Source organism: Dryobates pubescens, chromosome 6 (assembly GCF_014839835.1).
Source record: "Dryobates pubescens isolate bDryPub1 chromosome 6, bDryPub1.pri, whole genome shotgun sequence".
NCBI classification, from domain to species: domain Eukaryota; kingdom Metazoa; phylum Chordata; class Aves; order Piciformes; family Picidae; genus Dryobates; species Dryobates pubescens.
In genome coordinates, this window is record NC_071617.1 from 42089715 (window position 1) to 42112179 (window position 22465).

The 22465-nt window shown below is 47.5% G+C and overlaps 1 protein-coding gene across 1 annotated transcript in view; it reads right to left on the reverse strand.

Annotated features, from left to right (window-relative positions):
* Positions 1–22465, reverse strand: part of MDGA1 (MAM domain containing glycosylphosphatidylinositol anchor 1) — a 120367-nt gene that overhangs the window by 35888 nt on the left and 62014 nt on the right. The window contains exons 11-12 of the mRNA XM_054162297.1: positions 1600–1777; positions 778–801 (exon numbers count right to left, since the gene is read on the reverse strand). Of these exons, the coding sequence (XP_054018272.1) occupies positions 778–801; positions 1600–1777 (202 nt within the window). The remainder of the gene's footprint in view (positions 1–777; positions 802–1599; positions 1778–22465) is intronic.

Sequence of the window (22465 nt, forward strand, 5' to 3'; positions counted from 1 at the left end):
AATCAATGAGTACTCTCAGTGCTAAGCGAAGAGAGGACTGCATCTTGACAGAAATAGCCAGAAGGTCAAGTAAACAGTGATGACACTGGAGGGGAAGAAGAAAGGAACTGTGCTCAAGAAGTTTGCAAGAGGATCTAGATCCAAGTTGGAGACTACTCCATTCCAACCTGCAGAGATAACAAGTGGTATCTTTCCTGGTCAGAAGAGGATGGGACATATACATTCCTTAAACATGGATATTTTGGGGAACATTTAATAACCTACTTATTGGATGCAGATTGCTAATGTTAGGGGGAGGGCATATTCAGGATTACAGCCTATTCAGTCACAAAGATGTGAAGTGTGAGTAGGAAGCACATTTTTGGCATTTATCTACTAGCAATGACTCCAGGTACAACAAATACCATTTCTTGTTGGAAGCATTGGTGTGTGCTACTTCATCTTGGAAAGAAGTTCTTCATAGAAAGAGTGATTCATCATTGGAATGGGCTGCCCAAGGAGGTGGTGGAGTCACCATACTGGAGGTGCTTAGGAATAGCCTGGATGGGGGGCTTGGTGCCATGGTTTAGTTGATTAGATGTGTTGGATGATAGGTTGGACTTGATGATCTCAAAGGTCTTTTCCAACCTGGTTAATTCTATTCTATTCTATTCTATCCTTTTTTGAGTAAAAGCACTTGACAAAGTCAGCTGTGTATTCCAGCTTGCCTCATCTGCTGGAGCACTTGGCTAACATACATTGCATTCAAAACAAAAATACAAATGTCTTGTTGCTTACCTGTTGGGTTGGGATAGTTGATTGCTGGAAGAGGAAACAGAAAAACAAGTCAGAACAGCTAGTATTCACTCAAATTGCACATCACACTCATAGTCTGAAAATAAAACACATCAACAAAGGCCATAGATACATAAGGATCCTAGCAGCACCCCTGTGAAACAGTAGTGCTCGGTGTCTGCCTTGCTGATGGAACAAGATACTGACTCTGAGCCAAGCAGCAACAGACCTTAAGAAAACCACACCTAAGGGGTGATCTCAGGATTGCACAGGGGAGCCCAACTTCTATGTGGCAAAGCACCCACTTAGATACCAAAGCTTCTTATCTGTGAAGGATGTCACAACAGCTTTAGAAACTGTGAAAGTTTGAGAGAACAGTTATGCTGAGGACACCAGACATATTGCCACTCCACAGGATGAGTGTTGGGTGAAACTGCAAACACAGGAGGAGGGAGACCTGTGCTTTCTGCTGAAACACAGGCTCCAAATTCCTGAGAGGAGTAAAGAAATCATAGGGTTGTGGGATTGCTAGGCCTGATGGTGGACTGTGACTTTGGGACGCTCCAGTCCACAGAGCAGAAAATGCAAGCTGCAGCTTCTGAGCACAGGGTGAGTGGAGACTGGCCCTCAGATCTCTAGCTAACACTCTGCATTGATGGCACCAGCTAAAATATGGTGAAATGTGATAGCACTGTGCCCTCAAAACTCTGTAGAGCAGAGAGATTCACCCAAGGGTCACAGAAGGCAACATCTACACATGCCTATGTCCCTAGGCCTGAGGCTTGGGCCTGCTCTCATAGTCAAGACTGAGGGTGAGACACCTACGTTCCATGTACCGGATGATGCGGGCAGCTGTATCTCCAGCCCCAAAGCTGGTGATGGGTGTCAGGTGAACTTCATAGCTCTGAGGCACTTTCAAGTTGGGCAAGATGTGCTCCAGCAACAGGCCTTTCTCCATTTTCTGCACAGGAATGAAGGTTTGGATGATGTTTCTCTGAGCCAGCTGCATAGAAAAAGAACCCACAGCGTTATGAAAATCCGGCAACAGGAAACCTGAGGGATGCTATATGCCCTCTAATACCCTACTGCTACTCTTTCTATAAAGAGAAGTATATCTGGTTTATCAATGGGGTATTCATGCAGAATTGGTTTTAAAACTCCCACCTCTTGTACAGATCAGTACAAGCTTGAGCTTTCCCTGAAAGGAAGCCATGATATCCTCCTGACTGGGGTGGTAACTAGAACCTGGAAAGGAAGAATGAGCCCAACTCACCTCCATTAATGCACCAAGGTATGTAGCCTCATTGAGACCTGTCTACTGCCATGCTTCCTCAGCACCCTTCCACAGAATCCACCCTTGAATCCTAGCCCATGCTGCCTCCATAGATCAGAAGAAGAGATCTAGTTCAAATCAGTGGTCCTCTGGAATCACTTATAGGCTCCTTCTTTCTCTGATGCCCACTGGGGAAATGAGTTGAACCATAAAACCTGAATATTTAGTTAGCTAAGGCAGCAGGGAAATGTCAAGAAAACAATGGGAAAAATACCATTGTCAAAATCATCACCACTAAAGATGATGAATTATGTATGTCAATGAAACATCCCTGCCCACAGCCGTACTTGCTTGGTGGGAGAAGGACAAGAACAAGGATTGCATTCTGAAGATACAATTTGTTGCCTGCTGCTGTGCGGAGCCTGGATCTTTGTGGTAAGATATGTTGGCAATGCTGGTCCTAGCAGAAAGATTTTTGGCAGGGCTTTCCATGGCCCAGCATTCACTGTCCCAGATACTAAGCCTTCCCCTGCCTCCGATACATTCTCTGTGCTGACAGGTTTCATCACAAAGGCAATTCTCTTGATAAGCAGGCTCAGTGTTTGTCATTAACTCTGAAGTTACAGGATTACTGGAAGAGGGATGCAGGGAGGAAGGTTCACAGCAAATCTGTCATTCTGGACAGTGCAGGGCAAGAAGATGGAGTGAAGACATGGCAGGAGTGAAGGCCATCAGCAATGCAAGGCAGGAGAGCAATGCAGATGTGGCACTTGGTAAAAACAAGCAATCTCTTCGTCTGCCTCTAGCTCTAAGGTACATAACTGCAAGTTTAAACTCAGAAACAATAGCTGCTGCTGGAGAGCTTTCCATGCAACAGCCCTGTTCATTTCCAGCATGGCCAGGACTCAAGAATTGGTGCTTCTCACCAGAGTTGATCTGGCCACAATTTGGACAGTGCTCCCAAGCAACGGGGCAGTGTGAGACCAGATTCTGCCATGGTACTGTGTTGTGGCAGGGCCTGAGCCTAGGAACCCGTGGTTCTCACTATGAACAACAACTTTGTACCTGCCTTAAAAATTCTGCCTAAGGGGAATCCTTGCACCTAAATAGATCAGTGTGCAAGCTGCTTGAGGAACTGTCTTCTGCATCCACCTCCTCCTCCAGGCAGAACAGATTAGAGGGCCAGGAACTGTTCTGGTGCCTTTCTGAAGCTTCTTGCCTTCTTGTGAGGTAGTGGGCAGGACCAGGGCAGAGCATCTGGGAACCAAGCATGAACTTGGCATTGGGATGCTGCCAGGATTCATTCATTATCAGCAGCACTCCGTCTGCATGCATGCAAGCTGGGTGCTGATCCAACTGGCATGGCTAGTGCTCAGCCCTTCCACCTGCCAGCCCTCCACTCTGCTGCTATACCAAACAAGAGCTGAGCTTGCTCCCAGAGGCAGCAGTCTCACCTGGGATCACTTAGTACTTGGACCCTCAATTCTCTGGAAAAAGAAGGGTCACAGAGCAGTACAGCTACTGGCACAGGGCTTTTTGGGGAGTTGAACCTGACTGGTAGGGATTGGTGGCAGCTCCTCCCCACAAGCTGCCATGAGTTAAGGTGCTGTCAAGGCAGCTAGTAAATAGGAGGAGGTCAGGAGCCATTTCCCTTGTCTAGACATAACCTTTAGAAGAGAAACAAAATGGAGAGGCAGAGAGAAACCTAAGCGTGAGATTCAGACAGTGCAAATTCCACTTCTGCTGGGAGTTAGGTGGAATTTGGGTATCTAAAGCCTCTGGGAGCAGTATCAAACCACCTACTCTCCCACATCACCTAATCCAGGACACAGCAAGAAATCAGCCTCCGGTCTGGACTGCAAAGCTTTAGATCTCCCCAAACTGAGTCTGTCCTCAGGGGCACATGGGTTTAACCAAGTAAATAGCTGTCTGCCACCCAGGTTTGGCTGTGAAACAAATGAATAAAGGCACATATATAGGTCACGGATCACAACTGTCCTGCTTCCCAGAAGAGACCTGGATCTAGGTAATGGGAAAGGGACAGCTGGGGCCCAGCACAAACCTCCTCTTGGAGCTACGGGGAAAATTTTTGTGAGGGTCTTTTACCTTCACCAAATACTTCAAATCCAACTCTTCCTGTCTCCTGTGTATTCTCTCTATGCTGTGGACAGACATGGCAAATGGCTGCCAGCAGGGCTGCTCTCCGCACATCCTCACTATAGCCCCTACAGTTCTGGCATCCTAACAGAAGTGACTGTGGTAGCTTTAGGCTTTTAAAATTTGTCACAGATCTTGAACAGAAAGTAGTAAAATGTAAATAAATCACTACTTGGTGTAAAAAGGAAAATAATGATAGTTCTAAGCAATCCCATTGGAAAGATAACAGACTTAAGCTCGTAATGTAAATAACTTTGCTCGCTTCTCTCGCTTCTTCGCTCTGGGAGAGATACTAACTCATGTCTGCTTGACTTTGGCTGCACTGTTTTGGCTAAGCCTAACACCTCTCTGCTCCTTTCTCTTATCCCTTTTATGTACAGGCAGGTAAGGGGGTGCAGGGAGGCAGAAGCTATCATTTTAAATGATTCCACAACTACCTGAAGGGTGGTTGTAGCCAGGTGGGAGTTGGTCTCTTCTCCCAGGCAACCAGCACCAGAACAAGAGGACACAGTCTCAAGCTGTGCCAGGGTAAGCTTAGCCTTGAGGTGAGGAGAAAGTTCTTCACAGAGAGAGTTGTTAGCCATTGGAATGTGCTGCCCAGGGAGGTGGTAGAATCACCATCCCTGGAGGTGTAAAAGAGGGGACTGGATGTGGCACTTAGTGCCATGGTTTAGTAGTCATGAGATGTTGGGTGTTGGTTTATTCTATGTATTCTATGACAGGTTGGACTTGATGATCTCTGATGTCTTTTCCAGCCTTATTGATCCTATGATCTTCCCCTGGTCTTTGACCATGAGTGTCCTTGTGCTGTTCATTAGTTGTAAATACTGTATATTTTGTACACATTCACTGCATTCCATTGTAGATCATAGTTTTGCTTGTAAATACAGCTTTCATTTGCTTCCAACTGAGCTGGCCTGGAAAATTTAATGTTGGGGGGGAATTTTCAACCCACCACACTGGCCCAGAATGCCTTCGGAAAGATTGGTTCTGCTAGGTGAAAAGTAGCATGGGCCAAAAGTCTCCTCTGAGTTAGTTACAGTGATCAGCAAAAAGGGTCATATGTGCTGCCAGCACAGTTTAAAGGGCACAAAATTAGTGCAAGGGAGAAAAAGAAAGCAGCTTCAGCTACCTGCTCTCTCTGTGCACACGAGGCAGGTCTCGGCTTGCAATCGGCAGCACAGGTCCAACACAGAGAGACATTACTGCTGAGGTCTGGCTCTGCTTCCCTCTCCCTAAACAGCCTTTGCCTCCTCCATTGCCAGCAGCAGGTCTGTGCAGAACTGTATACATGTGTCCAGCAGGAATTCTTTTGTCAGTTCTCTACTTCAATCACCGGCTGCTGCCCTAAGTCTCCTGCTCTGTGCATGCTCTTCTCCCAGCCTACCCTGGTACATTCTTCCCTCCATTTCCTCTTCAGCCTCCTTTCTCCTGATAACACAAGCCCAGTGCTCCAGCTTAATATTGCTGTGGTGCAGCTAATAAAACACAGACAGGCACAGAGGATAGTGAAATGCTGGCCACCCTATTAGAGATGCTGAAGCCTCAGTGAAGGTTCTCACGCAACAAGCTCATTCATCACCAGGCTCAGGATGCTGCCAGTAGGGCCAGAAGAAAAGCACAGTGCAACACACAGCCTCACCTCTGCCTTCTCCCCCTTTATTTCCAATAATCAGAGGAAGTGGATGGGAAAGGAAAAACCAAACAAATCCACATTTTCTGCCAGCTGGCTGCAAATATCAAACAGGCTGCAGATGGGAGAACGTTCCTGCAGAACAGGTTGATTAAGAACACCTTACAAAGGACAAAACTAGCCCTATATGGGGTGCATGTAGCAACATGCAGTCTGCAACCTGTCCCTCTTCCCTGCCACTTGTAAGTAGTATTAACAATCAAGGGAGAGTACACTCACCTGCTGATATGTATTTAGCCATTGAGTCTCCAGGATTTGCAAACTAGGTCTGCCCTTTCATGTTCCTTACTGTTACACTCTGTTGGTAGGTACTGTCTGCCCACTCCCCTATCTTATCTGGGCTGGCTTGTGGTGCTTAAAGAGTCCTTGTCCCGCCATTCAGGAACACACCAAGAGCCTCAGAGAGAAAAGCAGGATGTCACACAACCCTTTCTCCCTGATTCCATTCCATTCCCCCACAGCAGCGAGGTCCAAAGCAAGTGCCATGGTTTAGTCATGAGGTCTGTGGTGACAGGTTGGACTTGATGATCTTCGAGGTCTCTTCCAACCTTGGTGATTCTGTGATTACACCACCACATTCACATTTTCTTATTATGTGGACTATTACAGAAAAAAGGATGTTGTTTTCGGATGGAATGATGTTTAAGACAGGCAATTTGTCACTAACAAACATAATAATGCCAAATGATATTAACACATCTGTCAGCAGTTAATGTTGTAGTCCTGTTAAACAGCAAAATGAATTCTCGACCTACCTGTGTTGGGACTCTGTGTGACCTGCATAGCCACACATGTGGTCTCACAATCAGCTGCACATTAAGCAGCTGTGCATGCTTGCTTGAGTGAGAAGTTAGAAAGAAAACCTGTTTCATCACTGAGCCCAAGGAATTGTTCCAAATATCAGATAGAAAAAAAGTACACTGAAATCATGTAGCTTTCCCAGCAAGTTGATCAGAGCAAAGGAACTGCTCTATGGGCATCCAGCTTCCTAGCACTGCTATTCACTCCTTATTTTGTCCCATTTCTTCAGCAGCTTCTCAGGTCAGGGCATGAGCTTTCCCGAATCTCTCCTCCAAATCCTTTCCACACATGCTCACTCACTCTCCTTTTTCTCTCAGCCTCATTCTAATTCCCCATGGCTGTTCTTTCCTGCAGCCCAAATGAGCCTGCACTCCCACTCCATCCTCATCTGATAACTGCAGATGTGGACCACTGGGAAAGCTCCCGGCTCCCATCCCAGCCATGCTGAAAGGAGAGGAGACAGACAAAGGCAGGCTGGTGTGGCACTACAGCTTCCTTCCTTCCAGCAGGCTCTTCCTCATTCCCTTTACAGCTCTGCAGAGGAGCATGAGACTCTGGAATAGGCTGCCCAGGGAGGTGTGAACATCTCTTCCCTGTGGGTGTTGCAGATCAGGTTGGATGAGGCCTTGAGCAGCAGAGTATAGCTGAGAGCTGTCCCTGCCTGTGGCAGGGTGGTTGGAGCAGATGATCTCTGAGGTCCTTTCCATCCTAAGTCATTCTATGATTTCTATGACATACAAAGGCTGTCTCTAGCATACATGCAGGTGGGGTGTTAGCCTGAACCCCTTCAACACTCCTCTTTCACCTGTGTCAGGACACCTTGGAGAGCACATGTGCATGAGGCCAGGAGCCATGAGTGCAGAAAACATATCTCTAAAACATCTGAACAAAATATGACACAATAATGTGGACAAAATAATCTTCAACTGCCTGTGTAGCTGGTGGGTTGCTCTCTTCAAGTAATCAGCAATTAAAGTGCTCTTGCAACAGCAGGTGCAAGGGCATGCATATCTTTCATGCCTAGAACAACATCCCGTTTCAGCCAAGCTGCCCATTTTCTTATCAAGCACATACATCCTGTTTGAGCATGGTCCAGGGCCTGAAGAAGGTGGCAGCAGCAGAAGAGCACTTTTCTTCTGAAAGTCAATTCCACTCAAGATGTGAAAGAGCCTCCTATTTTCACCTGTTCAGCCTGTTTGCCACCAGTACCGGACACATTATAGAGCTTTGTCCTAAGGGGCTGCAGGGAACATCTCCTGTTAGATTTCCCCTGTGGCTGCAACTGCCATGAACTCATCCCAACAACGTCCAGCTAAGACACACTGCTCCCTTCCAAATGGCATATTGTTCACAGAGACCGGACAAAAATCATACAGCATGACAGGACTGGCAGTGTCTCTGGCCTTAAACTGATAATGGCCAGGAAAGATAGTCCCAGGCACCCCATCTGAGGGTCTGAAAGGGGCTGAGCTCAGTTATGGCACTGGTAACAACTCTTGGCATGACACAGGGCCCTGCAACACAATATATCCTGCTGCCTCAGTAGATATGTATTGCCCTCAATTTCTGCCCAAACTACACCTCCCAAGCTACAGGATGCCTTGCAGAGAGGTAATTTCCAAGAGTCTAGGTGCCATGGACTTCTTAAATAATAATAATACAAAAACCCCCAACCTCCAAACCACAATCAAAACCCACAAAAAAACCCCAACAACCAATCAGAAAAGGAAAAGATGATGACAGGATTTATGCATGTCAGAATTTATGCTCTCAAAGATTGAGAGCAAATTATCCAAGGGACAGACTTATTCTCCATTGCTGGAGAATGAGACACCACAAGATAAGTAACATGGGTAGAAATATCATCACTGCAATTTTCTTGGGAAAAGAGAAATGAAAAATGCTCAGAAACAGGGGCAGGAGGGAGGGATGGACAGGGAATCTTAAGAACCTCTCCTGAACATGAGGCTTCAGTATTTTTCACAATGATGGAAAAATATGCCATAAATCTGGCCCTTCTCCTCCCACTTATTCCCATCCACTTTCTGACACACACCAGTGGATTAAGATTCTGGTCCTTGACATCACCTTGGCACCACAGGGCATAGTAGAGGAAGATGGTTTGTCTTTGATGTTGCAATTGAACACCACAGATTTGATTCTTCCTCTCTGTATTTCGGCAGAAGGATCAACCCCGTATGCACTGGCAGGCCCCTCGTATCCTCCAGGAATTCAGAGAAGGTAAAAGCACAGCCACATTCAGAGACAGCAGAGAAAGTACTCCCCTGGCTGACAGAACCCAGGCCCTTGTTAGTAGAGCAGCTACCTCTGCTTATTCACTTTACTAATGTACCATATCCCACAGAATCATAGAATAATTAAGGGTGGGAAAGATTTGTTGGGTTGAAGTTCAAACTTCTACCTAACATCTCCTGCAGTGACTGTGTCCTGAAGTGCCACATCTACTTTTTTTTGTGTGTGAACACCTCCCAGGATGGTGAACTCCACCACCTCCTTGGGCAGCCTGTTTCAATGCCTCACCACTCTTTCAGTAAAGAAATTCTTCTTTCCTGCTGGCCATGCCATTTCTGATACAGGCCAGAATGCTGTTGGCTTTCCTGGCCACCTGAGTACACTGCTGACTCATGTTCAGCTGGCTGTCAACCAACACACCCAGGTCCTTTTCTGCCAGGCAGCTTTCCATCCACTCATCCCCAAGGCTGTAGCACTGCACAGGCTTGTTGCAACTGAAGTGCAGGACCCAGCACTTGGCCTTAGTGAACCTTATGCCATTGAATGTAGCCCATTGATCCAACCTGTCCAGATCTCTCTGTAGAGCCTTCCTGCCCCTTACACAGATCAACACTCCTGCTTAGTGTCATCTGCAAAGTTACTGAATAGAATAGAATTAACCAGGTTGGAAAAGACCTTTGAGATCATCGAGTCCAACCTATCACCCACCACCATCTAATCAACTAAACCACGGCACCAATCACCCCAATCCAGTCTCTTCCTCAACACCTCCAGTGGTGGTGACTCCACCACCTCCCTGGGCAGCCAATTCCAATGGCCAATCACTCTTTCTATGAAGAACCTCCTCCTAACATCCAGCCTAAACTGAAGGCTTGAATCAGAACAACATGGGTCAAAGCAAACCAGTGGGTTAACCTATTTTCCCAAAACAGAAGTGACCTAAGTAAATCCCTGTGCTCTTCTTGAGGAGACTGTCTCTTCTTCCTAGGGTGGTAAACTCTCCTCTTTTTCCTAAGACCCAGCAAAAGCTTCCTGTTCATCCAGGCAGGCTGTTTTCCCCACCAGTTTTAAACACATGGGGACAGCCCATGGGGATAGTCCTGTGCCTCTAAGAGCTTCTTTCTGAAAAACATCCTGCCATTCTGGACTCCTTTGCCCTTCAGGACTCTCAGCCAGTGACCTGAACAGGCCAAAGTCTGCCCTCTAGAAGTCCCATCTTTAAATCTGTTCCCATTTGGCTTTCTCCTCCCACTGGATGTGTTTCAGAGTGTGACCAGCCTAATATTCTCACTTCTAGCTTATGTTTATTCACAAACCCAGCTGAGCTTGTGCCAGTATGGTACTTTACCCTAAATGTCTCTTTTCTCTTTCTTCTGCCTGACCCTTGATATTTTTATAGGCAGCAATCACACCACCTGTCTTTGCTTTGCTGGGCTGAAGAAGCTGAGCACTCTCTGCTTCCTCTTGTAACACAAACTCTCACTTTCCCTGATATACTTAATAATCCTTTTCTGTATGATCCCACCTGATGGAGTACAATATCCCAGCCCTGCATATAGGTTGCAGTAGCACATCTCCACCTTGCCTAGAAGTACCCCAAGCTTTACCTAGGAGTATGTTTGCCCTTTCTCACACTTGCATCTTACATGCAGCTTCTTAGAGTGAACTCACTCACACACAGTCCCTCCACTTCCATCATTTCCCACCGATGAACTCCAGCCTGTAGCACATTCCTCTGATATCACTCTCCACATGCATGACCTTACATTTGTACTACTGCATTTCAGAATCACACAGAATCACCACAGTTGGAAGAGACCTCAAAGATCATCAAGTCACCCAACACCTCCTGACTAAACCATGGTACCATCCAATCCCTTTCTGAACACCGCCAGGGACAGTGACTCCACCACCTCCCTGCGCAGCACATTCTAATGGCCAACAACTCTCTCTGTGAAGAACTTTCTCCTCACCTCAAGCCTAAACTTCCCCTGCTGCAGCTTGAGACTGTCCCCTCTTGTTCTGGTGCTGGTTGCCTAGGAGAAGAGACCAACCTCCACTTGTCTACAACCTCCCTTCAGGTAGATGTAGACAGCAATAAGGTCTCCTCTTAGCCTCCTCTTCTCCAGGCTAATCAATCCCAGCTCCCTCAGCATCTCCTCATAGAGCTTGTGCTCAAGGCCTCTCCCCAGCCTCGCTGCCCTTCTCTGGACACATTCAAGAGTTTCAATATCCCCTTCTAAAACTGAGGGGCCCAAAAATGGACACAGGACTCAAAGGTGGGGCCTAACCAGTGGTGAGTCCAGGGGCATAATGACTTCCCTGCTCCTGATGGCCACACTATTCTTGATGCCATTGGGCTTCTTGGCCACCTGGGCACACTGCTGGCTCATGTTCAGCTGGCTGTCAATCAGTATTCCCAGGTCCCTTTCTGCCTGGCCACTCTCCAGCCACTCTGCCCCCAGCCTGTAGTGCTGCATGGGGTTATTGTGGCTAAAGTGCAGCACCCAGCATTTGGACTTGTTGAATGCCATCATGCTGGACTCTGCCCATCTGTGCAGCCTGTCAAGGTCCCTCTGCAGAGCCTTTCTACCCTCTAACAGATCAACATCTGCTCCCAACTTGGTGTCACCTGCAAATTTTCATCCCACCCAAACCACTCAAGTAGTTATCCACCTTTCAGATCTTCTTTACGATATCCTGATCCATCACTGAGGTGGCACTGCCTCCCAGCCTGATGTAAGCTGCATGAAATTTCAGCAGTACAATCCTAATACGGAATTCTGATCTAAATGTCTGGCATCAGCCAACAGGGAAGATGCCTGCCCATTCTATAAAAGTCATCTGCTTAAGTTTTGTGTAGTGGGAAATTTGGTTTGGATACGAGGACAGCAACTGTGGTGTTCCTTTATAATCCATTGTCAAACTCTGTGCGCCTCTCAGAACGGATTAAAACATATTTCTGGGTTAATGTTTCTTCACCAGCTTGGATTAAAACATACTTCCGGGTTAGTGCTTCATCACTAGCTCGGACTGAAATGATTTCAAGCACTAACAGCATCAATTAAAGGGCTAGGGGAAGTTTAAACTTGGAGTTATTTAATTTTCCTTGACTGATAAGCATTACTGATTAGGGATTTCCATAGAAAAAGATCATATTGCAAACAAAGCTGGCATTTGCCAGAGAAGCAGACCACTGAACTGAAATTCATGCTTATGTTGTTCATCAGTCAAGAATACAGGTTCAGATCCTGCTGTTAAGCAACCATGGATGGCCAAAGTAAATCCATTATTTAGTCTAAATGGGGAGTCCTGGAAGTTTTCATCCCCCTCTCCCTCTACTCTGCCCTGTTGAAGCTGCCTCCAGTATATTGTGCCCAGTTCTGAGCTCCCCAGTTCAAGAGGGACAGGTAACTACTGGAAAGAGTCCAAGGGAGGACTATGAGGATGATCAGGGGACAGAAACATCTCCCTTACAAGGAGAAGCTGAGAGACCTGAGGCTCTTTAGTCTGGAAAAGATAGGGGGATATTATAAATGCAGATAAATATCTAAAGGATGGAAGTTGTAAGGATGGGGCTGGGCTCTTTTCAGTGGTGGTCAGTGACAGAACAAGGGGCAATAGGCACAAACTAAAACACAGGAGTTTTCACTTGAACTCAAGGAGGAACTTCTTTACTTTGAGGGTGATTGAGTACTGGGACAGGCTTCCCAAAGAGGCTGTGGAGTCTCCATCTCTGGAGACTCTTAAAATCTACCTGAACACACCCTCCTGCAACCTCATCTAGGCATACCTGTGTTAGCAGGGGGACTGGACTAGGTGATCTCCAGAGGTCCCTTTCAACTCTATGATTTTAAATTGCTCTTATTGGGAGGCTCCCTTTCTGGGCTGAAGCACCTCCAGCTCCAAAGACAGAAGTAACCACAACCCTCAGTAGCTATAGAATAGAATAGAATAAAGCAGGTTGGAAGAGACCTCCAACATCATCAAGTCCAACCTATCATTCAACACTATCTAATCAACTAAACCATGGCACCAAGTGCCCCATCCAGTCTCTTTCTAAACACCTCCAGTGATGGTGACTCTACCACCTCCCTGGGCAGCCCATTCCAAAGGCCAATCACTCTCTCTGTGAAGAATTTCTTCCTAACATCCAGCCTAAACCTCCCCTGCTGCAGCTTGAGACTGTGCCCTCTTGTTCTGGTGCTGGTTGCCTAGGAGAAGAGACCAACCCCCACTTGTCTACAACCACCCTTCAGGTAGTTGTAGACAGCAATAAGGTCTCCCCTCAGCCTCTTCTTCTCCAGGCTAAGCAGCCCCAGCTCCCTGTTGAGGACAGCTGCACCCTTGTAAGCCAGGAGACTGTCTCTCTCTCTTCCTCTTGCACATGCAATCAGCTGCCCATCCTCATTAGGTGCCAAGAGCAGCAGTTTACAGCTTCTCAGAGAAGCCAAATAGGTGCTGTCATGAATTACTGTAAGTGCTTGTTCCACACTCTTCAATAATGTCTTTCATTAGGGGCTGATCAGAAAGCAATATGTATTTTATTAGCATATGTTTCCTGGTTTAAGAAGAACAGACCTAATCTTCACTCTGTCAGGGAACAATCCAGTAAAAGCCTTAACTGAGGCACAGCATGAATGGCAACTTCATGAGCCATGGGCTTATTTGGGCATCACACAGCTGCCTATCCTTTGGAGGGGAGCTCAGGAGCTGAAGAACAAAAGGAATAAAGTAGTGCCTGAATTTGAGTGGGGAGGGAGAGCCACATGCTCCCCAGTTTGTGCAAAGAGCCTGCGCTTGTGTGATTGTTGTTGTTACTGAGATAGACAGGTTATGTGAATGTCTAGCTGTGCTTATCTCTCTCCTACTGTCTCACAGCCATATCTTTGATCCTGAAGGCACACACAGTCCTTCTGTTCAGACAAGCAGCTCTCTACTACTGCACTACAAGATCCTATCTGCACTTGACTACGCACTGTGGAGCCTGAAATCACCTCTCTGTCTGCAGCACAGGCATAAGCTGAATAAGGGACAATATCCCTCATGTTGATCCACAGCCCACTCCCACAGAGACCAATGGTTTCAGCCTCTTTTGAGCCTCACATCTGAATATTGGCACTGCTTAGTGCCTTGTCCAACTTTATGCCCATCCTTCATCTCAGTGAGCACAGCCTCCTCTTCCACCCATTTCCTTGCACCGGATACGACTGCCTGTAGCCAGACCCACATTCATGTCTATGCACCATGCTGTCAGCCCTTTTAGCTCCTAGAAGAAAAAGCAATCTGGCTCTGCAGAACCCAAGCTTGTCCAGCTCTTGTCAGGTTGAGCTCTGAGCCATTTTGTCTATAACATGCTCCACCAAGAGGAGTTGTCATCTCCCAAGCTTTTCTTCTTGGATTCTCTACAGCCTCTGGCAGAGCCCTCTGTTAGGGCACCCTTACTCTTAAAAACAACAATTAATAGAGAATGGGGCTATTGCTTACTGGAGCAGAAACAGCCTTTTGCATAAGACGGTAGACTTCTCATTCTGGTATATGTAATGAAGGTATATAGGTAAGTATCCTTCCAGATAGCCTTCAGGCCACCTCTAACTCAGCTGCTTGCATCCCTGTCTCTGGTAAAGAACTGGCAGCTAGCACAGAATATTCAGGGAGAGACATAAAGTCCTTCACATTGCTCCACGCTGCCTGCACTGGCAGCATGATGCCTATGTTTCATTTCTTTATGACACACAGTCAAAGCATCTGCCTAGAGCCTACTCCTGCCTCTATGTCACTAGCTATGGGAGAGACTACATCTCACTTCCAAACCCTTCCTCCTTCATGCTTTCTCCTCTTATCTCCAACATGTTCTAGGAAAACAAAAAAGCCCAGACCAAGAACAAAACAAAAAAATGGAAGAGAAATAAGAGGTGGAAAACAGGAGGTAGAACAGGGAAGGGGAAGAAGGTGCACAAAGAAAAGACTCTGAAACAGTAGGAGGAACATGGGCTGACTACTGAAAACAACAGAGGAGCAGAGGAAATAGAGGAAGCTGCATCACAGCCTCCCAATAGAGACTCTCAGAAAGGCTCGATAACTAGCATGCATCCCTTGAAGCCACCAAAGGAGTGTGGATAAGAGATGCACACAAAGGACTCACTTTTATCTTTGATACCTGGTAAGCATTTTTCATCCTGTGCTCAGCTTTGTAAAACACAAGCCAACAGCCTGCTGGATATGAATGAGCACAATGGTGTGAAAACATCTCCAGCCTGCAAGGCTGATATGAGGGTGATACTGGCTAGGGGAATGTGATTATCTCTCTCACACATTCTCCTTACCTTGGATGAGTACTGAAGAGTGGTGTTAGAAGCTAGAGACAGATGAGATTTTGCTACCTAATGTATGTGTTTTAAGATCACATAAGCTTTTTCAGTGAGATTGTTTGTGCTGTTCTGCTCAAGCACTGTAATTATTCCAAACAGAGCTAAGAGTGGGAAAACTGTAATTATTCCCTTGTACAAGGCAAGCTGTCCTCTTTAATATCTTTATTAGTGATCTGGAATTGAGTGCACCCTCAGTAAGTTTGTAGATGACACCAAGCTGGGTGGCTGCATTGATCTGCTAGAGGGTAGGAAAGCTTTACAGTGGGATCTGGACAGGTTAGACCAATGGGCCAAAGCTAATTGTATGACATTTAACAAGGCCAAGTACCAGGTCCTGCACTTGGGTCACAACACCCCCATGGTAAGTTACAGACCTGGGGATGTGTGGTTGGAAAGCTGCAACTCTGAGAGGGACCTGGGGGTATTGGTTAATAGTTGACTGAACTTGAATCAGCAGTGTGCCCAGGTGGCCAAGAAAGCCAATGGCATCCTGGCTTGCATTAGAAACACTGTGGCAGCAGGAACAGGTCAGTGATCATCCCCCCTGTACTCAGCTCTGGTGAGGCCACACCTTGAGTATTGTGTTCAGTTCTGGGCCCCTCACTATAGGAAGGACATTGAGGTGCTGGAGCATGTCCAGAGAAGGGCAACAATGCTCAGGTAGGGCCTGGAACACATGGCCTAAGAGGAGCATCTGAGGGAGCTGGGGTTGTTCAGTCTGGAGAAGAGGAGGCTGAGGGCAGACCTCATTGCTCACTACAACTACCTGAAGGAAGATTGGAGCAAGGAGTGGGCCAGCCTCTTCTCCTTGGTGACAAGTGACAGGACTAGAGGAAATGGTTACAAGCTGTGCCAGCCAGGGGAGGTTCAGGCTGGGTATTAGGAAATACTTTTTCATTGAAAGGGTTTTCAAACATTGGAAAGGTCTGCCCAGGGCAGCGGAGGAATTGTCCCCAGGGATGTTCAAGTGCCCTGGTGCTTAGGGACATGGTTTAGTGTCAACCCTTCAGTGCTGGGTCAAGGGTTAGACTGGATGATCTTTGAGGTCTCTTCCAACCAGATAAATTCTGTGATATCTTGCTTTCTCTCTTGCACAGCCAAGTAATTGAATTGCAATAGGAACAGTACTTACAAAAAGTAAATGTTAAGGCAAAATCTCTACTGAAAGACACCTTATGAATGGCAAGCCATCCTGTAAAATTTTCAGCTGCTCTGTTTTGGGAAGGTTTTCTTACTTACTTTGGATAATCAGAGAAGAGAAATGGTACTGTAGGAGTGAGGCATAACTAACCTCCCACCACTTGTATTACCAGTTTTCCCAACTAACTGATTACAAATGATCTGTGGACCAGCTTAAGAAAACCATGAATCATATTGAAGAGCAATTTGCAATGCAAAAAGACAGAATTAGTTAGACTAATTCATTAGTTAGGCATCATTTGCAAAGCTCTTGTGGGCAAAGGGAAGTCCCTATAACAGCATTAGAAGATGTTTGGCAGACTTAAGGGGGATACCTCATCCCATGGCTCTAATCCATTTCCACTGAACTCACCTGACCCATCAGGGCTGGCCAGGCCTTTGTCAAGCTTCCCTAGCCAACCTTGTAGAAATCACTCTGATTCTCTGGCTGAAAGGGCTTACATGAAGCATGGCCAAGCAGACAACATCATCTGCAGTAAGCGATGGCCAGGAGGAAACTCCCTTCCACTGCTCTGGGTGGAAGCTCTCAGTAAAGAATACATACATTAAATGTGAAAAAAGCTCCTTCTCTCCCACCCTCATCCAACATCCAGCTGGCCTGAAGCCTTCCTTTACAGCACAGGTAGTGAGGACCTTGTTCTAGCAGCTGGTGTCATTGACATATCATCTCCTGTGACAGATAGCTAGGGACTAAAAGGGAGACAGCTCAACATGCTGTCAGCTGCAGTAACTGACATTGTGTCCCATTTTCAGGTGGCAGAGAGCACAGCTGAGGAAGGATCCTGCCCTCTCTGCTCCCAAACGCCTGTGGCAAAGTTGCTGTTTTACCCCCAAGTCCCACACAGCAATCTCATTAAGCTTCAAGCAGAGCACGTCCATCAAACACTATCGATCAGCCAGCTCTCCTTCCACCAGTGCATGGCTGCCACTCAACCCCACTACTCATTCCAAACCTCTCCTCTTCTTGCAGCCTAAAAAGGCAGTGTCATCGCTCCCATCTCTTACTTTCCTGGCTTTGCATCGTGATGGACAGTTCAAATGGGTAGCCAAGCACACTTTCTGTTGACACACTGGTTTCTTTCTGCATCCTTGTACACTTCCCTCAGGGTGGAGTTCCACACAGCACCGTGGATACCACTAGCACAACTGAAGGCAGTCAACTTGAGAACACAAATAGAATCATAGAATCAATAAGGTTGGAAGAGACCTCAAAGATCATCAAGTCCAACCTGTCACCCAATACCTCATGACTCCATCATTTTTCAGCAGTTCTGGCTCACTGGAGAGGTCCCAGGTGACTGGAAGCTGGCCAACGTGGTGCCCATCCACAAGAAGGGCCGGTTGGATGAGCCAGGGAATTACAGGCCTGTCAGCCTGACCTCAGTGCCAGGAAAGATTATGGAACAGGTCATCTTGAGTGCAGTCACACAGCACTTACAGCAGGGCCAAGGGATCAGGCCCAGCCAGCATGGGTTTAGGAAGGGCAGGTCCTGCCTGACCAACCTGATCTCCTTCTATGATCAGGTGACCCGTCTGGTGGATGTGGGGAGGCCAGTGGATGTAGTCTACCTGGACCTCAGCAAGGCCTTTGACACCGTTCCCCATAGCAAACTCCTGGCCAAGCTGTCAGCCCCTGGCTTGGATGGGAGCACACTGCGATGGGTTAGGAACTGGCTGGAGGGCCGAGCCCAGAGAGTGGTGGTGAATGGTGCCACATCCAGCTGGCAGCCAGTCACTAGTGGTGTGCCCCAGGGATCAGTGCTGGGCCCCATGCTCTTTAACATCTTTATTGATGATCTGGATGAGGGCATTGAGTCCATCATCAGTAAATTTGCAGACAACACCAAGCTGGGGGCAGGAGTTGATCTACTGGAGGGTAGAGAGGCTCTGCAGAGGGACCTCAATAGGCTGGACAGATGGACAGAGTTCAAGGGCATGAGATTGAACACATCCAAGTGCCGGGTTCTGCACATTGGCCACAACAACCCCATGCAGAGCTGCAGGCTGGGGTCAGAGTGGCTGGAGAGCAGCCAGGCAGAGAGGGACCTGAGGGTGGTGATTGACAGATGGCTGAACATGAGCCAGCAGTGTGCCCAGGTGGCCAAGAAGGCCAAGGGCATCCTGGCCTGCATCAGAAATAGTGTGGCCAGCAGGAGCAGGGAAGTCATTGTGCCCCTGGACTCAGCACTGGTTAGGCCACACCTTGAGTCCTGTGTCCAGTTCTGGGCCCCTCAATTTAAGAAGGACATTGAGACTCTTGAACATGTCCAGAAAAGGGCAATGAGGCTGGGGAGAAGCCTTGAGCACAAACCCCATAAGGAGAGGCTGAAGGAGCTGGGGTTGTTTAGCCTGGAGAAGAGGAGGCTCAGGGGAGTCCTTATTGCTGTCTACTACTACCTGAAGTGAGGTTGTAGCCAGGAGGGTGTTGGTCTCTTCTCCCAGGCAACCAGCACCACAACAAGAGGACACAGTCTCAAGTTTAAACTTGAGGTGAGGAGAAAGTTCTTCAGAGAAAGAGTTGTTAGCCATTGGCATGTGCTGCCCAGGGAGGTAGTGGAGTCACCGTCCCTGGAGGGGATTGGACGTGGCACTTGGTGCCATGGTTTAGTCATGAGGTGTTGGGTGACAGGTTGGAGTTGATGATCTTTGATGTCTTTTCCAACTTGATTGATTCTATGATTCTATGAATGGGGGAAAGGACAGTGGTGCAAGTTAACAGCATGCTCAGCTAAACATTAACATAAAGACTATGGGCTGGTGCAGTGCTTGCTTATCCTCCCAGCCCTGCTTGGTTCATGAAGACAGCAAGAGGCACCTCTGCCCTGGACTGTGCGCCCTTGGAAGGGTGTATGGCTCCATGCACTATTGAAACTAAAGGCAGACAGCAGCTGACAGACACCACTGAAGTGGTCTCAGAGGAGAGCAAAGAACAACTCAGAGGCAGAAATGAAGCGACACAGATGCACAGCTCATGGGCCTCACATCAAACCTCTCCCACTGTGCTGAGATGGCCATCAGTGGAATTAACCTTCCGTTCTAATCACAATCATTAAATTCCTGCTAACGCCCCTGTCCTAGGTCTGTCCAAACAGCTCTGTTATCTGTCACCTCCCTACACGGTGAGCCTGGCTCCCCACTGCCTCAGATCTCATTAATGCTGCTCTGACTGGCTGATGAGGCAAGTGGCAGCCGGCTCCAGAGCCCAGATGAGTTTTGTAGACAGCAGGGGATGTTTATCCAACATGGAGGGCAGGAAAGCACAAACAAAGAGAGACCGCACAATTATTCAGGCATTGCACAGGGCCAGTCTCATTACAGACAATCCCCCTGACAGGAATTAATCTGAAGTGACAACCCAGCGAGCTAATTCAGCAAATGGGTCTGGGGCTTGGCCGGGTGCAAATTTCAGGGGTCCGTCTGGCATGTAGAGCTGAGCCTGCTCCAAGGAGGGTTAAGGCAGGAATGTGTTAAGCTGGCCTTGTTCTGGCCAGAACCTACATATCAGAAGACATGGAGCAGCCTCAGGTCTCCCTGAGGGGCACAATGAAGATTAAACTTCCTTACTACACCAATACCTTCTCCTTCCTCTTTCTCTTGCAGCCGCAGGTCACAGATGGGTTCCAGCTCATTAAGTGCATAGTAATTCTGCCACTATCCCCTGTAACTGTAACCACCAGCCCAACTCAGATCTTTCCTCCAGGATGCAACCTGCTTGCAATATTAGATGGCTTTTCATTTCTCTTTAATGTTAGAGCAGAGCTCTGGGAGGGGATAAAACACACAGAGAGAAACAAGCAACTTAAAAGGCTTTTTATTTTTTAAGTAAAGATCTGGTATGGGGAGGCTGCTTTGAATCCCCAAGCAATGAAAAAACATTTTCAGTTAGAGTGCAGTGCCTCAGTGCCTTTCTATGCTACCAGAATACATGGAAGGAAAAAAAAAAGTTGAATGAGCAGATAACCCAAAAGACTCATGGCATCTACCCACCACCAAACCACCCAAGGCTGTGAACTCATTAAGTTTACTGGCTAAGGTGAAGTCATTTGGACCAAGAAAGGAAAAACCTCCCAAGCAGTCAGGACAGCTGTCCATGATGTCCCTGCTGCTGGTCAGCAGGAACGTTTTCCCCTCTGAATTTCCACTCAAGACAATACTGCTGCCACCTAAGCCCACCTGACTGATGCACTCTGGGAAGTAACAGCCTCTTTGCTGAGCCTTACAGCACAGGCTGCACAAGAAACTTGCTCCATGCTGCTATCGTATGTGCTCTGCCTGGGTCAGTGGCTTCAAGCTCTCAGACTGCCTGTTTGTTTTTAACTGAAGGTTAATTCTTATTCTACTGGAACTGGTATGTCTGCTCCACAGTGCTGGGAACACTCAGCTCATGTGGAAAGGCACCTGCCTGTCTTGTTGGGAGCCCCTCGTGCATTGCTTAGGAAACCAAATCCCCCCAGGCTGCTTGCAATCCCCCCAGGAATGCCCAGCCAGCCCTTGGAAGCTGTTGAACAGGAAGAGTTGGAGGAGCTACAGCACCAGCCAATTAATAAGCAGCACTTTTACTCTCACCCAACCCCACTTTCAGCAGCTGCAGCAAGCAAATTTAATTCAAGGGTTCCCAGGTGCCTTGCAAAGCACCCTGCTACTTGGGGATCTTCACATTACACGTGCCAATAGATCTTCAAGCAAACCAGGGAGAGTGAAATGAAAACCAGCAGACCATTCTACAACCCAGCTGGTTGCCATTTAGATTTCAGCTCAGCAAGAGTTAATCCCCCTGCAGACAGCCCTTCACCACTCCATGACTGCAGCCTGCTGCTACCACATTCGTCCATTATTAAGATGCTGAAAAGCACCTGCCAGGACCACTGCAGCTGAGGAGCTCCCAGGGCTGGAGAAGGTGGGCTGGCTAAGCTTTTGTCAACTTGTTGCTTGCGACAAATCCATTGTGTCTGACCACGTGTAAGACCCATCTGTCTCAGGAGAATATTCCTCTTCAATCTTAGCTCTCTAGGAGTATTTTTGTGCCACCAGAGCTACTGCCTGGAAACTGATGTATCCAGTGAGGAGGGTGCACAGGCAAACGGCGGCTCCTCATTCAGGCAGACAAATTTCCTTTCTTAAGAGCTAGTCAGTTAGCAATGCTTTTAAGCTTTTGAGATTTGAATAGAATCATGGAATTGTTAGGGTTGGAAGGGACCTCAAGGATCACCTAGTTCCAACCCCCTGCCAGGGGCAGTTTCACAGCTATGTTCAGTAATGTCACTATGTTCTGCAGCCCAGCAATGGAGCAGCAAGACACGAAGCTTAACCCAGATGCCCCAGCACAGAGGAGAAGGCGTGACAAAGCAACAAAGCCTGCAGGATGTGGAAGAGCGCGATGGAACGAGGCAAGGAGTGAGAGGTCAGGAGGTGTCACAAGACTGCTTGGAGCCCAAGTGAGAGACCACAGGGTAAACATCAGGAAGGCAGTGACAGGAGCACAGAGGCAATTCTGGGAAGTGGTAGGTTGGAGACAAGAGGCAAAGCGATCCTCTAGGGCAAGGAAATGAAAAGGGCTCGGCAAGACCTCAGCATGGCGCACAGAGGTGGAAACCTCACTATGAAACACAACTTTGTCGGAGGAAAGCCAGGAGGAGGCAACAGCATGAAACCATTTTCCAGTGTTTCCCACTTGTGCTGGACAGAAGTGGGAACAAATCTTCCCTACTTCTTCCTCTCTGTGCCCTCCCTTATTCACACCAAGGCCACCACGATGGTACCTGTAGCCATTACTAAGAGCCTAACCATACAAGAGACTGAGCTACAGAAAGCCGTGGTAAACACTCTTCCAACAGTCACAGCTATGTAGTGATGCTGCCAAAGAAACATTGACAACAGTAACCGATGGAGTATGAACAAAACTGGAGAGGGAGGTGTTAAATTTGCACAGGCACTGAGCTTCCC